The sequence below is a fragment of the Ursus maritimus genome, unplaced genomic scaffold, assembly GCF_017311325.1.
Source record: "Ursus maritimus isolate PB19 unplaced genomic scaffold, ASM1731132v1 scaffold_13, whole genome shotgun sequence".
NCBI classification, from domain to species: domain Eukaryota; kingdom Metazoa; phylum Chordata; class Mammalia; order Carnivora; family Ursidae; genus Ursus; species Ursus maritimus.
Window position 1 is genome coordinate 28,584,551 of NW_024423675.1, and position 17,726 is coordinate 28,602,276.

General features: G+C 36.7%; 1 protein-coding gene across 18 annotated transcripts in view; it reads right to left on the reverse strand.

The window, feature by feature from the left end:
• MAN1A1 (mannosidase alpha class 1A member 1) overlaps window positions 1–17,726 on the reverse strand; it is a 200,951-nt gene that overhangs the window by 92,437 nt on the left and 90,788 nt on the right. For all 18 annotated transcript variants that reach the window (XM_040627720.1, XM_040627715.1, XM_040627719.1 and 15 more), the window contains exon 5: window positions 14,563–14,657. In XM_040627720.1, the coding sequence (XP_040483654.1) occupies window positions 14,563–14,657 (95 nt within the window). The remainder of the gene's footprint in view (window positions 1–14,562; window positions 14,658–17,726) is intronic.

Sequence of the window (17,726 nt, forward strand, 5' to 3'; positions counted from 1 at the left end):
CATGTCTTGAAGGGGATGGGAGAAAGGGGACTTGTTCCAGACAGAAATAATGTAAGTACACATTTACACAAATAGAATGTAAGAGAAAGAGAAACCATGACACAATTGAGAAATTATACTGCTTTGTACAACAGAAGTATAGACTACGGAGCATCTTTCTGCCTAATTTTGATTTTTACTTAAGGTAATGAGTAACCACGAAAGAAGAAGACACAAGGAAGTGAGATGATAAACATTTAAAAAACATTTCCATTTAAAAAACATTTCAACAGTGTGGAACTTTGGAAAATTCTTGGGAAATTGGCACAGGACGATCCATTAAAGGTAAGTGCAATGGTTGAAATAAGCGATGATGAGGCTTGAGTGGAACAGAAGGAAGACAAGACCAGAAACAAATAGACAAAAGAACCGAAGTGAAACATTATGGATGATGAATCAGCAAGAAAGAAAAAGGATGGAGGGGCCCAGAAAACAAGCTCCTGGAAGAAGGAAAAATGGGTACATTCAGGTGTACAAGTGATGGTATTAGATATTCTTTTTTGAGGGAAGAATAGGATTCAAGTGATTCAGGTACAAATTTAGTACAAATCAGATCACCCAGGTGTTTTTATCTAGAGAAGGCTCACAGGAAAATATCTGAACATCTCCACAAAGTAGGGAGGATGAAATGTTGATGAGGTGAGGAGAAAAGGAGAGGGAATGATGCCTCCAAGAGTCAAGGCAAGGTGGGAGAGGGGACCAAAGACCTTCCTCACTCACCGAAGGCCTGCTTAATGTACTAAAAGAAGTATGAGTAACTGAATTGTAGAGAAACCCTTTTGCTCTTTCTGTATTATTAAGACTCTTATTAGATCCAGTCTCAAATTTTGACCCCATTATCACCAAGATGGGGAGAAAACACAGAAGTAGAAGAATCACTAAGATGGAAGGAAGGAAGAAAAATTGGTTCTATCAAAAAAGGTTTGAAAGAATTATTCTAGAAGAGAAGATAAAGGGGAGATTTCCATAATCCTAGCTTTTATATCCAGATAAGAAAGATGCTATGCATATAATTTCCCATTTTTAACTCTTTAGAGAGGAGATTCTATTTGTTTACATTTCTTTTTATCTTTAAATAGTGGAAGTGAGCTTGACAAAGGGTTCTTGTATATATATCAAACCCTAGAGTTATTGGTGAAATTCAGTTCTGGGAGTGTGGAACTCAACCAGACACATTGAAAACTTTTTTTTAATAACCTGAAAGTGCTTAGTCATCATTATAATACAAACAGACAAGCACCATGCTAGCCTATAGTGGCAGTAAAATAGCAGGTCATCTCCCCCTGTCTTTCCACCAGGTATCAGGAAATTTAAAAGCATAAAAGTATTATTATTATTATTTTTAGTTCAAATAGTTCCAAATGATTTCAAAAGGAAATTCAAAGTACAGAATTGGATATTTATGTCTGTGCCAGACTAGATTCAATCAAGTTAATGAACCTTTAAAAATATACCTATATTTGGAACTCCTCTAGAGACTACAGAGAATGGCAGAAGCATAAAGCATTAATATTAGTGTGTCTGGCTGCCTATGGCTTATACACTCACACTTCCCCTTGCTTCCCATTTCTTCCTCTTTCCACTCTTTTCCATTAGGGTAAACATAATGATAAATAAATTTTGCAGCATCTTTGGTTGAGAAGAGACCTAGGTTCTACTGTCTTTACAAAAACTCAAAAAGTAAATGCATTATCTTTATAGATTATTCTATATGGAGCCTACACTTACTCTACAAGTTCCAGTTTCGAAACTTCTTTCTCAAATGTAAATATGAAATCAGTACTCTCTTGGTCATTGGCCTCAGAAACTCAGATTAGCAAATTCTGTAATTTGAAACCCTTCGAATCTAGCAAAAATTTTGGATACTCCCACCAAATATGTTGCTCATTTTAAAATATCACTCTTCCAAGACAGACTGGCACCTGCAGCCATTTTAGTGCTTACCCAATCAATATTAAATATTAATGTCTTTAAGCACTTTCTGACCTATTTCGTATTAAAATCAATAACTCACCTTAGAAAAGTTCTTGATCTAATTAACGATCTTTTCAGGCACACTTCCACAGCCGACCCACTTTAAAGTGGAGAAAATTAATACAAATAACAGAGAGTGTGCCACAAGATTATTCAGTCTTACAATATTTAGAGCTCGTTAAAAGTAATTTAGAACTTCCCTTGAAACCAATTTTAAAAATATTCTCAAGGGTAATCTAAAAAGGATCAAAGTCCACTTAATATAACGAGACAATATGCCCATTATAAGCCACCAAATGACTAGACGTTGGTCTGGTCTTGACAAAGGTAAATGACATTTGGATATTTATTGTTTATGGCAGCAGTCTTTGAAGCAGAAAGCAAGACTCTTAATTAGAGCGCAGGAAGAAACTATCAAAGCTGCTATTTCTAAATTTTTTATCTGGAAAGAAAAAGAATGCTTTATCAAATTAAATATTCAGATATTCACTGCTTCCCTCCCTTGGTGCTTATGTAAAAGGCTTCATACAAGATACCTCCATGATGTTCCTGCAGAGACTACACCGTGAGAAGAGGTCAGCAGGGAACCTCACTTGTTGTACTGCAGTCCTGACTCCTGACGTATCGTGCTCATGAGCTATAGAATGTCATCGATACAGTTAATTTTAAAATCCAAGACCTTTCACAGTAATTATGATATTACAATACTTTGTAAAGAGATGGACAGTGACCATGAAAATATTTTGCAACAAACAGAGATTTTCTCATTGTCTTGGGGCAAAGTATTTAATCAGGAGTTGACATTTCAGAAAAAACAAAATGTCCTTATTTGCTGACGTTTTCTGGCACAAGTGGTTGTGGGTAGAATGTTACCTACCAGATAATTTAGGAGGAGGAGGAAGAGGAGGAGGAGGTGGAGAAGGAGAAGAAATAGGAAGAAAATAACACGCTTAATCTACAACTTGAAAAAAAAAAGTAACTATTTAACATGGATAAAGAATCTGAATTTGGAAAGAACTCTAAGGAAAGACGATTTAGAAGTTGGACATTTATGAAAATATTTATGAAAGTGGTTACCTTATAACTCATATTTGTATCAAATTTGAGAATGAAAGTTTCTATTCTGCTTTAAAATCTTCTAAAGGAAGAGTTCCAAAGGTTTTTCTATTAGTTTGCAAGAATTAAGGATGGTAAGAATACCCTTTGCATAACCAAAGGATGGGATTTAAAACAAACACCATGTTTAGGAAGGTCAGCCAGTACACTTCTCTCACCAACACAATATTGTTATCTTTTCTGCCTGGACAGAGTTAGAACCAAGTTTTGAAATAAGTAACACAGAGTAAGACCTTTGACTACTCATTGTATCACAAGCTTTAAACTGAAATGAAAAACAAAACAAAAGGAATCACACTGCTCTGACTAAAACGATTGATTGCTCTTAATAAAACATTTTATTTCCTCATCTATTTCTTATCCTTTACAATTTTACTTTTTGAGTGTTTTTAAATGTATAGGGCATATTAATACAGTGGTGCATGTATACATAATTTACAAATAAAAGTACATGTTCTAGGGTGAGTGCTCAAAAATAAGAGGGCAAAAAAGCTTAAAAGCCATGGGCTTACAGCCCTGATATTAAGAGTGGGGTGCAAATTCCATCATGCAGCTAGCTACAATAATCGCATGTAAATAAGTGGCTAAAAGTGCTGCCTTTCTACAGCGTTAACATGAATTTTTCAAGAACCACAATTTTAATGCTTCACAATTAATGAAATCACCATAATTTTAGCCCTTATTGCAGTCCTTATTTCAGGTTATTCCAATAATTTAAAAATAACCCTTCTTCAGCTGGGCAGTTAAATTGTGTACTTTACTTCCCTTTGCTGTTCCAGAGGACAATTCCTAGAGGACTCTAGACTGTTTCCCTTGTGTGAGGAAGTCTGAGTTATAAACTGAACGCAGGGAGGCTTGTTAGGGTTATAGATGTGTGTATTACCTATTATACACACACACTTCTTTACATGAAAATCCATCCTTTCGTCCTAAGGTCTAACTTAAACACAGGTGGTAGGGACGGACAGTATGGATGGCTACCATGATGACTTCAGGATCCTGAAATTCCACAGTGATCCACACTTTTGGAGCTAAAAGACCCCCAGCTTCTTGAATTCCGGGGTTCTGTTATAAACATTATCCCAGTAAAACTGATACACTTTATTAATCCCACTTCAACAAATGAGAAAACCAAAGCTTAGAGAAAGAAGATATGCGATCATGTTATTTTTTAATAGAGTTATATTCAGTGAAACACAGCATCTTAAACACATAGTTTGATGTGATTTGAGAAATATTTGTATTTGTCATACTATTCTTAAAGTAGTGGAAGCAGGACTTATATTCCTATTCTTTCTGCTGCCATGTTCTTAAACACAATCAGCAAAGTTATAGAAACTGGCACTGTCAGATATTTAAAAATTACGGCAATTCTGTAATTCATAATTCATTTATTTCCCAAAATCCATTTGCAGAGTGCCAACGAGGTATTAAAAGGCACTATGCTGACAGCTCTTTGGGACCGAGAGTGGGACAGGACATTCTATAGTCTCTGAGGAGAGAGGGCACCCACCCCAAGGGCACAGGCATAGAAAAACAGAGATGAGAGGAACCAAGAATGTGTTTGAATCATTTTGTCCAAGGCATATAGAAGATTTCTTATAAAATGTGCTTTAAGGATTCAGCAAATAGATTCACTGACCTTTGAAATAAATGCAGTCATATTTAAAAAGAAAGAAACACACAACAAATCCAAGGTATTTGTACGATGTACTCACACACAGCAATTAGAAATGATACCCACCTTAAAATGGTTTATGTAACTTTTATTGTACTTCCAGGGGGTAGATTTATGCTTAGATTTATGCTTAAATTTTGGAAAACTGCTCACTGATAGAACCATTATAGTAATTGCACTGGATCTGTTTATTAATTTGTCACAATTAAGTCAATAAGAGCTTTACTAATGTCCTATTACTTGATTAGTTTTGAAAGTGATTATCTTAAGAACTCGACTTAATTGGAAGCCTCTCAATTTACAAGGTACATTAAACTCTCAGTAGCATCTTAAGATTATTCAACATATGCAGGTCAATTACCAGTAATCACTGTTTTGTACAAATGTTCCATAAAAACTATAGCATGACATGACAAAGAAGGAAAGTAAGATCTAATTAATAATGCTAAACTCCAATTGACATTTCCAGGATAAAAGGGCAACATGAGCATTCACATAAAGTCTTCCTGAAACTAGTCTGTTACTAAAAATCAAATAAAGAAAAGCTAGCACCTTTCTACCTTACAGATGAAGATAATTTGTCATGATTGCTAAATCACCAAATTGCATTGCCTGTACTCGTGCCCAGCTGCACATTAATTTCCAAATTAGTAAATTACAATTAATTCTTATTATTGCTCTATCACTTTTCTCTTTCTGGTTAATAAAAGAGACTGTAATCAATTATTGTTCACCCCATTTTTAAGAACAGATCAACTACAACTATTACTGCATGAGCAGGAAACATGGAGTGGTTAATGTACCCACTGAGATTGTAAAGCCTTTAAAAATTATTGGCTGTAGTATATACTTTATATTGACCTTCCAATTTCCAAAGATTCAATGTAGTTACTTGAATATTTATAATGATTAGCAATAATAAGGGCTGAGAAAGTGCTTTGACACCTAGGCTGATTTCCAAACATCTAATCAAATGATTTCATAAACTTTTAAATTAAACTTTATTAATCAGATATTTGAAAGGTTTGCCCCACACTAAAAACATGAGCCTGGTCTTGAGATTAATCACAGGAAAAATTGATTGCTGCTTCATTAAAAACCCGGGATAGCAAGCTCCTTGAAAAAATTATTCCACTGCTGACCTGTAAAGGCATTGTATGAATTATGTGTTCTGACTTGTTCCTAATTTAAGTCCTGTACACAGAATACATTTCAAATTGCCAAGTCTGATTTGCCTCCGATTGTGTGAATACAGTGAACAAAGCTGAATCTGTAAAATACTAGTTCTGCGCCTTTGAAAAACTTGAGATGAAAGCCACTTTGAGTTTGTTGCATTCAAATAACTATAATTGTCCTTAAAATTGTCCTGGTGAGTTAACTGCTTAACCAGTGGGGATGCCGTGGGGGAAAGCAGTGGTCATATTTAACAATCCAGTCCGTGGGTTTTGTACCAAGGATCTATCTGCTGAAAACTAAAGAGTGAGGAAGGCCTCTTAACAGACTTCCCACAGACCACAAGTCATTTTTTAAGGGATTTAAGCAGTCCTCTTGGGATAGATTGTCTCTCAATTGCCTACACATTACCTTTGATAAATTTCTGCACTTTAATTACTCACATGCTGTAATTCAGCCTTAAATGTAGGTACTTAAGGAAATACGGAAAAAAACCATTTTTCAGCATCTAATCCGTCGTCGAATAGAACATAGCCACTTGACTGCCTTCACGTCAATTTTCTGCCGTCGCCCTACTGGAAGCACAGCTGAAATGATCTGTGGCAGGTGGGAATTCATGGAGCAAGAGGGTGGGGTGGTGTACAGAGGTCACGAGCACCGTGAAAGCCTGTGTTCAAAGTCAGATGTGGTCTGCTCCTTCCTCCAGGGAATAAAAGACACTGAAGACCTCATTTACCTGGGTCTTAACTTCAACTATGGCCAGAGGAGTGGGAAGAAATGGAACAGTTCAGGCACCATTAGGTTCTACAAATTCTTACTGCCTCACAGAACCGCTTGAACTGCTCAGAACCGCTTGTCTCTTAAGTCTCAATAAAGGAGGATATACGCAAAGTACATTTAAATTAAGTGCTGCTATCCTTATTGTCCACTTGGAATATAAAGGCCTTTAGTTTGGTCAAGCTACTGAATGCTTGGCATAGATGTAGTGATCTGAAGCTTGGTGAGAGAATTAGATGATCCAGAAGAAGCCTAGGTTCCCTCCTCCTCTTCCGATGCAAGGGTGATTACAGCCTCTTTTCTTTGGCTCCGGCACGCCCGCAGGTGCATGGCCAGTCCACCAGCTGCTTAAAATAAAGTTGCTCTGCCTGAGCCGCAGGAATCGCTTTTACAGAAACGGCTCTCCTTTCTAAGTTACCCCGAAGTCCTTAATTAAAAATGCTTTCCCCCCCTCCCCCTATGCTAAAATGGACCAACATTTGCTTTCTAGTCTTACTGGGTTAAAAAAATAATAGTGCAAGGGGAAAAAAAAAAAAAAGAATATGTAAGCTCTTTTTTGGGTAATTAATGTCTGGAATTCGCTGCTTTTCAGAAGAAGCAACAAACTGCTTAAAGTGAAAATGTTGGGTAACTATTAACAAACGTAAATTAGTCATAGAAACAGAAACCCCCACAAGGATGTTTGGAGTTGGGGGCCTCACTGAGCAGCTCTGAGATTTAAGAATCTAAATGGCTCTGATGGCTCATTTCTTATATTACAATGGTTCTCAAAGTGTGGTCCTTGGGCCAGGAGCATCAGCTTCTGCACCAGCTGGGATCCAGTGAGAAACGCAAATTACTGGCCTTACCAAAAACCTGTCCAGTCAGGAACTCTGTGGATGGAGCCCAGCAATATGTGTTTTTAACAAACCCGCCAGGCAATTCTTACACACTCTAACGTTTGAGAACTACTGTTCTATTAAAGCTGGATATTTTCAAACCAATTTTCTAATATTTCTATATTTCAATGTTAAATTGACCATCAATGGACAGGGAAATGTTTTCAAAGGTAATTGAGAAGAGAAATGAAGCTGGAATCCTCAGGATATACATGCTAGACTTAAAGCAGTGATTCTCAACCCCAGCTGAATATTGGAATGGCTGAGGAGGCTTGAAATTTGCCAGGACCTTATTCCAAGCCAAATGAAACAGATTGGGGGAGAGGGAGGCAGCAGTAATATATGCTTTTAAATGCCCTCGTTATTCTCAAGCACTGGAAAATTGAGAATCACTGATAGAAAGTAACCACAGCAGTTGGACCCTCAATAGAAGTTGGGCAGCCTAAGAATTAGGAAACAGGGCTATGTGGATGTTTACAGCAAAAATACACACATATTTTCACACACAAGGTTTGTGCCATATTAATTGAACACTAGCAGTAATTGGGAAAAGAACGTTGCATTTTATTGCCTTGCACTCCTCTTCAAACTTATGGATGGAGCAGTTCTTATTTCTAGAGGAGATAAATCACCAATAAATTTAATTTTAGAGAGAAAACTGAGTTTTGACCCTATAGGCTAATTCCAAAATAATCCAAAAATCTAAATAAGTGTTTGAGTATGGATGGAGCCACCAGAGTCCTACATGTACTACATGGAGACATTCTCTCCACACTTCCAGCTGGTTCTACCAATACTGTTTCTCTCCCTGACCTGGAAAATGGGACTTGAAAATGGTTTGGAAGCCCTGAATGGCTTAAAACATGCCATAAAGAAGCATCAAAACCAAATTAGTTTTAACTACATATTATTTTATCATATGTATGTGTATGTATATACACACATATATACCCCCACATAATTTTATAATGAAAATTGAGAATAAGACCATAAATGAATAATTTCAATTTACATTTATTTCATATCACTTTAGCAAGATAAATCTCCTCTTATAATTAATTCATTAGATTTCCACAAAACCTTTTGATGTCATCAGGATAAGTATGATTATTGCTATTATTTTAGTTTAATTTATGAGAAGACAAACTCAGTTTAATGAATTATCCAAGACCAAGAGCTATACTGACAATGTTAATAAATAGCTTTAACTATGACACTAATATTCTAATATCTGATATTAATAACTTTGTACATGTCAGTATTAAAACCTTAAAATATGGTTATTACTATTTCCAGAAAAAGTATAAATGGCAAAAGAATTAAAATAGATAAAAGAGGGAAACCCAATTTAAGAAAACATTCAATCAGAAAAAATAAAAACACAGAGTAGGTTAGCTTAAGATGCTTGGAGAGACTGGAACTTCCTTCTTTCCTAGAGTTGGTTGGACTTCTCTTTGAATTCTTAACAGGTCCATAAAACATATAAACAAAAAATAGAGTATAAGACACAGCCCTGGTTTTACACTCAGGCTGTATCACTTCTGCAGAACCTTTATTAGCATAACTAAGTGCTATTTTGCTTCAGAATATTAGCAAATCATTAAATAAGTTTGATGTGCTCACGCTAAGAAATGTGTTTCTTGATTTTTTAAGTATTGTTCTTATGATGTTAAAGTATGAAATTGTATTCTGCTTTATCTTAAGATCTGATAAATTTAATAATGTGGACATCTATATTTCAACTGTCAAATAAAACAGGGAGATATATGGAAATATTTTTAAAATATTTAGCCTAATTAGACTGTCTTTCATAATTTGTGTCTATTAAAACCAACTATAATTAATATTTAAGCATTTTACACCACCAACGTAAAATGCAATAAAGGGGCTGCAGCTTTTTGTTACAATATACATAGTACATGCTTCACACAGGATAATCTTGCTCTATTAGAAAACAGTAAGCTGTGTACTATTCTTAATTAAGGTCCCATTTCAGTTAAAGTAAAGCAATTTGCAACTTAATTATAATAATAATACAAATTGCAATGTAACTAACGATATAGTATGCATTTGTGTTGGTAATTACAGTAGTCAGTAAATAAGGCTTTTCTAAGCAGGAAATAAAAACAGGTGAGGGAGTTGTGCTCATTCATCACCTTGCTGACTAATGAGAGCTGGAATGGAGATCAGTCACTTCCAGCACATTCCTTGATGTGCGCCACCAAAGCACGCTGTAGACAGTTTCACTAACCTAATATAACCACCAGGCAAGTGTTGCAAGTGTCAGTTTAGAAAAATCCACAAAGAGAAACAAGTGATAAAATAGTATATAGCTAAAACTAACTCATTTATCAAGAAAGACAGAATAATTATTAGGAATGCCCAGACTGTATGCTCTGTGATAGAAATGAATAATGGGAACATTAACTATATTATTTTAAATTAAGAACACACTGGAGAAAACCCCAAATCTAATAAGTTTACTCTACCTAGGCTGGAATTACACCCAGGAATATGGAAATGGTGAAATGCTTGATTTTACAAACCACAGAGTGATTTTTCTTCTGTAGGGTGGAGGGAAAAAATGCAGAGGGCTTCCTGTTCACAGTAATCATAAGATCGGACATCAAATTTTGACATTTTCACGTTAGAGAAATTGAGTTCTACCAAAAATCTGATCTATTAAAAATGCTTTCCTTTTAGCAGAGGGGTGATATAACGTATGCATCTTCATTCTACTATCATACTGGTGAAGCCAGTATGTTAGTCAAATCAGGTTCTGTGTATAACTCTAGGTATCTGTTCAAATCACCATTTGCTATTAAATCACAATTCCGATTAACTTACAACTTAATACAGCAGCTCTCGAATTAAGATTACAGATGTAGCGAAAGAGATAATTATATATATTTTTTTCTGAACAGATTTTGGGACAGAATTCCTAACGTAGCATACGAGTAAATTATTTAGATTCTCTGCTATTCTCAGTTCATACAAATGCTGAAATCCAATTTGGCTTATTGGTATTTTGGCTCCAAATGCATCAACTCCCCAATTCAAACTACTGCTTGCTTTAAATTCAACTCGGTGAGTACTTATTATCTCTCCTTGGCACAGACCATCCTACATTTGTCAATTACATGAATGAGTGTATAATATAGTAACATATAAAATATATATTCTGGTTTACCAACCAGAATGTGAATACTCTGAAGGAAAGACCATGTCTGTTATCTTTTTAAATAAAGTGAAGAGAAACAGAAAATCTTCCCAGGACCTAGCATAGAAACTTCATCACAGCAGGGACTAAAATAAATGTTTATTTCTTACAAAGAAAAGGTAAAGAAACCAATTATCTTCGGGCAATAAACTGAATGCTAGACATGTGAGTAGGTAACACCCAGAAGTTCACATGTTTTGTTAACATATAGGTGTTGGCAAAGAGCAGCATCCATATTGTCAAAATTGAGAGGGAAGAGAACTATGCCCTTACAGACAGCGTATTCCATACTTCTCTCATAATTATTGCCAAAATTTTAAAAGCCAGTCAACAGTGAGTATGGTAGCTCTTCTAAAAAGCATCCTTAAGCACTTTTTTCTTATGGGCATCATTCCACAGACACTCCCTTATTCTGAGAAGATAATTAAGAAAATATGCTTTTGCCAGACATATTTTTGCTCCTGTCTTTTGAAAATTCTAATGGTGACAGTCTTCAAAATACTAGAAAAGAAGTTCCACACCAGCTGTCCCTTATCCTCCGGCCCCTGCTGTGAAAATACAGAGATTCGGAGGAAACAGCATGGATGTGCATGTTGACAGGAACAGCACATGCTGAAATGCAGTTACTGCAGATAAAGATGAAACTGTCTTCTTCTCTTCGAGGATATTCTTTAGGATGATAAATAAATCTCACAGCTGGAGGGAGAATGGATTCAATGACTACACTTGGCTGGGCAAAGGGATATAAGGAGTTTTAGTGGACTGATAGTACTATTAATTTTGCCATGGCTTATTCTCTGAATTTGGGTAAGTCATTGAGCTCTTTAGTAAATGGGACTGAGAATAGATAAAATACATAATAAAAAAATTCATACAGATTGCCAGGAAGAAATTAAAAGTGTTTCCATCAGCTTTCAAAGGGTCACCTAATTTCCTCTAGTTTGACATGAAAACATTAGAGAATACATAAATTAAATAAATAAAATGGCACATTAGCTTTTACCATATACAATTGTCCTGTAATCCTTAAAATTAAAAAAATTCTAATGTAAAATACTGTAAATTCAAAATAAGGTTTTTTTTTTTTTTTAAGATTTTATTTATTTATTTGACAGAGACAGAGACAGCCAGCGAGAGAGGAAACACAAGCAGGGGGAGTGGGAGAGGAGGAAGAAGCAGGCTTTCAGCGGAGGAGCCTGATGTGGGACTCGATCCCATAACGCCGGGATCATGCCCTGAGCCGAAGGCAGACGCTTAACGACTCTGCCACCCAGGTGCCCCTCAAAATAAGGTTTTATAAAAAAAAAAAACCCACATAATGCCCCAGTTAATGAATTTTCAAGAGGTATAGCTATGAAAGATAACAGAGGATTCAGTATTTAATAGTTTTGAGAAGTATTCCTTTATGCACTGAAACATATCTCCACTGTACACTAAGGATAGATTTAACTAAGGAAAAATCCTCTTGGCTGTTAGAAATAAACACTAAGTAAAATTAAATAGGCTTTAGAATAATCTAATTTCTTATGCTTATTTTAAGAGAGGCTACAACTAACTGACTAATATCAGTACCTTACAATAATTGGGTGAACTTTTGCAAAGATGTAGGTGCACACCTCTCTCTGCTAGTTTTAGTGGGGTCTTATTTAATTTCATTAACTTCCAGGAAGCAATATGAACTAGCCCCACAGAATCTGAGAGTAGAAGGTTGGAGGGATCGTTCACCCCAGGATTTTAAACTTGGGGTTCCTAGGTTCTAGGTGGGCTCCAAAGGTACTGTTAGCTTTTGGAAATTGTGTAAAAAGAAAGGCGTACTCAGGAATGTGCATTTTATGAGAAGAGGGCCATGTTTCATCAGAATTTCAAAGTGGCCTATAAACCTGTAGAGGTTCACAAAACAACAGTAGCCTAACTACAGTTTACAAATAATCCTGGGGTGGAAATGATTGCTCTCAGGACACCCAGAGTAGCTGTAAAATACCTGGAACCAGGCCTCCTGATAACCACCTAACTCAGTGTATTATTGTGCCCATATCATTCTTCTCAGAGGGTAAGTAGGAAAAAAAAAAAAAGTGTTGAATGTGTACAGTGTTTTCGTAAGCAGGTCTTATTTCAGGTAGCAGAGTAGTTTCTAGGTCAGAATACCATCTATAAATACAAAGTCCAAAGATACGGAAGGTTATTATAGGTGATCTACATGAGCCAAATAAAAAAATCATGGACTTCCGAACAAAAACACCATACTGCCTCCAGGCCTAGCACAGGCCCACTCTGCTTTAAGGCCCTGCAGTGTATGCTACGATCTTCAAGGTGACAGAGAAAATCACAGGACCTAAAGGGAAAAACGGATCCTGAGATACCACATCATATAATAGAGAACTACCTCAAGTTAATGTGGCCTAGTTGTGTGGTCTCTCCCTGTCTCACTGCTCAACGACACCCCTGCCCCAAACCCAAACACACACACACGCGCGCACACACACACACACACTTATGCACAGGTACAGGGTGATTTCAAGGTATACATAGTAACATACAAATGAAAACAAAGCATGACATTTAACTGATTTATTAACCAAATAAGTAATTTCATGATTATTTAAGATTATTTTAGGAAAGAAAGTCACCAAAATAAATAATCAAGAATAAATGTGCATTAATCCTGCCAAACCACCCTGTACATCCTCTTGGTATTTCTAAACCAAGAAAGCTGTTTAATTTGGGCCTATGTATCAATGCGTGTATAAATGTCTAAGTACATATTCTATTTCTACCACTTACATACAGTATGATATTAGGCAAATTACTTAATTTCTCTGCAGCACAAGTTCCTTATTAGTTTCCATTAGTAAAATGGCGATAACAACAGTATTGACCTTATTGGGTTAGTGTGGGATTGAATGTGGTAATACATGCAGAGAGCCTAGAACAAAGCTTCATATTTTATGAAGATAAAATAGCTATCATTATCATCATCATCATCACCACGACAAAGAGGTACATAAGCAATTAATACTTATGGGAAAGAAGGCGTTAAAAAGGAAGCTTGAGATAAAACTGTTTAGTGACAAAATGTTCAAGCTATCATGAAAATTAAAACTACTCCCTGGAAAAATACCTAGGTCTACTAGAAGCAAAATTCCCATGACTTGGCTTAACAGGGTTCTCCACCCAAATGCATGAGAAGGTTGGGTTGATCTGGGTCAGCAAGGCAGTTCCCTTCCCCCCTCTACAACTGTGAGTGGGGCAGCCCAGGTGTTCCCTCCGTCTGTCACACCAGCTCCTTGCGTGGGAGATCTTAATAGTCCAAGATTCTAGTTCTGCAATAGCTCTGCTAGCAGCTTAACTGAAGTAAGTGCTCTTAGGAATTGGATGCTATGGGAGTGAAATGCTTTCATGACCATTTTAAAGATAATGGGAAGTTCTTGGCATCTACAGAGAAATAAAATGCAACATCACCATGAGATAGTGAAAACCTCAAATCATGTTTGACTTGGATGATTCTGTTAGGGTCATGCTATCCTATGACAGGGACCCATCTAAGGCCAAGGAACACTGGAAAACGTATAGCTTCCAACACAAGGACAGATGCCAAGACTGCTGATGGTATCGGTTACTGACATCATGTAAGAAATCATCCATACAGTTAAACTACAATATTGCATATTCCAACTTCAAAAATATGTTGTTAAAATGAAGAGTTTTACCTTTTTATATTCAGCAATGCCCAAGGTATTCCAGAGGGAGTATGAAATGCAGGTAGCAATTTTACCCCGAGTTCCACTGCTTTCTTTCGAAATATCTGAAAAGTTAAACAGTTATGTAAGCTACTGTTGTAAGCAAAACAAAAACTGTTATACTACCATCTCACGTTTAGCACTTTTCTACTTTAAAATTTTCTTTATACGAAAAAATTAAAGTTTCTCAAATTAACAGAATTACCTAGCAAAGCAAGAATGGTCTAGGGGCCATCATGCTGTGGGGAATTCATTACCAATCTTGGTTGCACAATTAGAATCATGTTGGGAGATCTGAATAATGCTGCTGTCTGGGTTGCACTCCTGAGATTCTAAATTCTATGGGTTGGGGCTTCCAGCCTAGAATTTTTTAAAGCACCAGAGGTGATGTCAGGTGATTCCAAAATGCAAGCCAAGAGGAGAACCACTGCTGTTGGGGGTAAGTCCTGGATTGAAAATTGGGAGAACTGGTCCTGTTCCAGCTTCACTTATTTACTAGGGCTCAGAGAAAGGAGAAGTTTTAAAAAGACATATTATTACAAGTAACCTATATGTCCCCTCAGCTGTTTGCGGTTTTAACTTCCTCTGATGTTAAATGTAGGTGAAATGGAAGATACAAAGTTAAATTATGTACAAATTATGCCCAGAATGTATAAGGAAGATAACATATGCACATAAATATCTAGAATGTAGATAAAATGAGAGCTGGCAATAAAATCATCTGGGAGCTCAGATGAGCTGGAAGGCCGCGCATTTGGGTGAGGACTACGTGCAGCACGTAAGGGGCTAGTGATACTAGAGATTGGAGTGGGAAGTGGAGACGGCAGTGTAAACACAGACACAGGCAAGAGGGGGCAGGTAGGAGAAATGGAGCAGGTCAGCTTGCCTAACCAAAAAAGGGAGGAAAACTGGTATCAAGGTCAGACATGTACAACACGGGCCTGAATCATGGAGGGTCATAAAAATACATGGCTAAGAATTTTACTCTGTTAAAATGTGAAAAGATGGAAAGTTTTTAAGTAGCCAGTTCACTTGAGCAGATTGTGCTTCAGGAAGAGTAATTAGATGACATCCATTCACAGTCCCCTTGAAGGAAGACCTGCGACAGCTTTCCCTGCGACACCTGAGGCAGCAAGCAGTGTGCCTTGCCCCTTCTCCTTCTACTGTAGGACTGAGTGTGGTGGGCTGAGAACTCAACTATTTCCACTTGCCTCTTCCTTAAACAATGGAGATGTGAGAAAGGCTGGGGAAACCCTGAAAAGCATGGAAAATGGAAACAAAGTCCTCTCCCAGCCAGTGGGAAAGCATTCTTTAAAGCCACTATCAAAGAAGTCTTGTGTAGCTTTTCCAGAGGGAAGGGTTTCAGTCCATTAACTCCTTCTAAGCCCTGAGCTTCCCCACAGACAAATCCAGGCACTTGGGCTCTCAGACTGAATACACTCCGGTAATGTCAATGTTGATGCTATTTCTGAAACCCTACTCTTTTTGCATTCTCTCATCTATTAATGAAAATTAAGAAAGTAATGAGTTTTCATGTAAATTTTTGATTGACAGTTTAGATAAATTAACATTCCTGGTATACAAATAAGGATACAAACATTTATAGTATAGAGAAAGCACTAGAAAACAGAGGTACCATTTTTCCCATTTTCTTTAAACTGGACAATTTTCCCATTTCAACAACTGTATATGAAAGGAGAAAGAAAAAATAGACCAAAAGATATATTCTTCCCTTTCTCTGCCTTACCCTAGAGAATTCCAAGTTCTCTTCTACTGAAAGGGACTATCCAATCACTGCCCAGCCATCTGTTGACTTCCTAGTTTCCACTTTTTAAACTGTTAATTAATTAACTCCTTTTCAAGAAACTTACATAAGATGGAAGTGAAATGATGCAATTAAAATACCATCGTGGATATTATAACCATATGGCGTGGGAGGTTAGGGATGCAGGCTTTGAAAACACAATGCCTGCGTTTGAATCTCAGTTCCAACTTTTTCAAATTGGGTAATCTTGGACAAATCACTTAACCCTCTGTGCTAAGCTTCCTCATCTATAGAGTGGGGATAACGATAGCATTTGCTATTTTAAAGGTTGTGGAGAGGAATGCATTTTTATATATTGAAAGACCTTAGGACATATAGCAATCATACTAAAAGGTTAGTTGTATCATTATGGGGATAATGATAATGCTTTTTCCCTATTCCCATATTTACTGCCTGAAATTCTTGTCTTGGCTTTTATCCCACTGCTATTTTGTTACCTTCTACTCAGGTTGTGTGTGTGTGTGTACTGTGACTCCATTACACATACTCTTATCATAAGCATTCATTCTCAAGAGCTAAGTCCTCAGTTCTCATCACCTGTTTGCATTTCTTAATTCAACTTTCCATGTTAGCTCTAGTTCTGTACTTGTGTGCTCACAAGTGTCTTGTTGTCATCTGAAACTTAACATGTCCAAGATGAAATAATCCCTTAATATTCCAGGCAAACTTCCCCATTTCCATCACTGATACTGTTCGGCCAGTCCCTGGGGCTTGAGAGAGCAGGCATTTTGACTACTGATTTATCACTCTTCAGTTATCAAGTATTAATGTTCATTTGCCCCAAAAGTCTCATGTACAGCTCATTCCCTTTCCATGATATGAGCACAGTTCTCATTTTCATCACCGGGTACAACAAAATGGCCTAATAAAAAAAAAAAAAAAAAAGAAGGTCCTCCTCCTACCTAGTCTCCCATTCTCCAGGATTTTCCCTCCTGTCTCTATTCATCTCTATCTATATTACCAATTTTCCCTTTTTATCATACAATTTTCTTGTTCAAGAAGCAATAATGATTCCCCCTTGTCTAAAACATCAGGTTAAAACTGATATGCTGACTTTCCATGACTTCTATTATTTTCCATTCTCTCAAAGACCACTCTGGGTACAGCTTGATCCATTATGGTCTCAAGCACTCATTCAAGTTCAGTCCATTTTAGTTATCATTTTTTTAAAAAAATGATTTCCCTCCCAGCCTTATTCAGATATAATTGACATGTAACATTGTGTACGACATGATGATTTGATTCATGTATACACCGTGAAATGATTACCACAGTAAGCTGAGCTCACATCTCTTTTTGCATAATTACA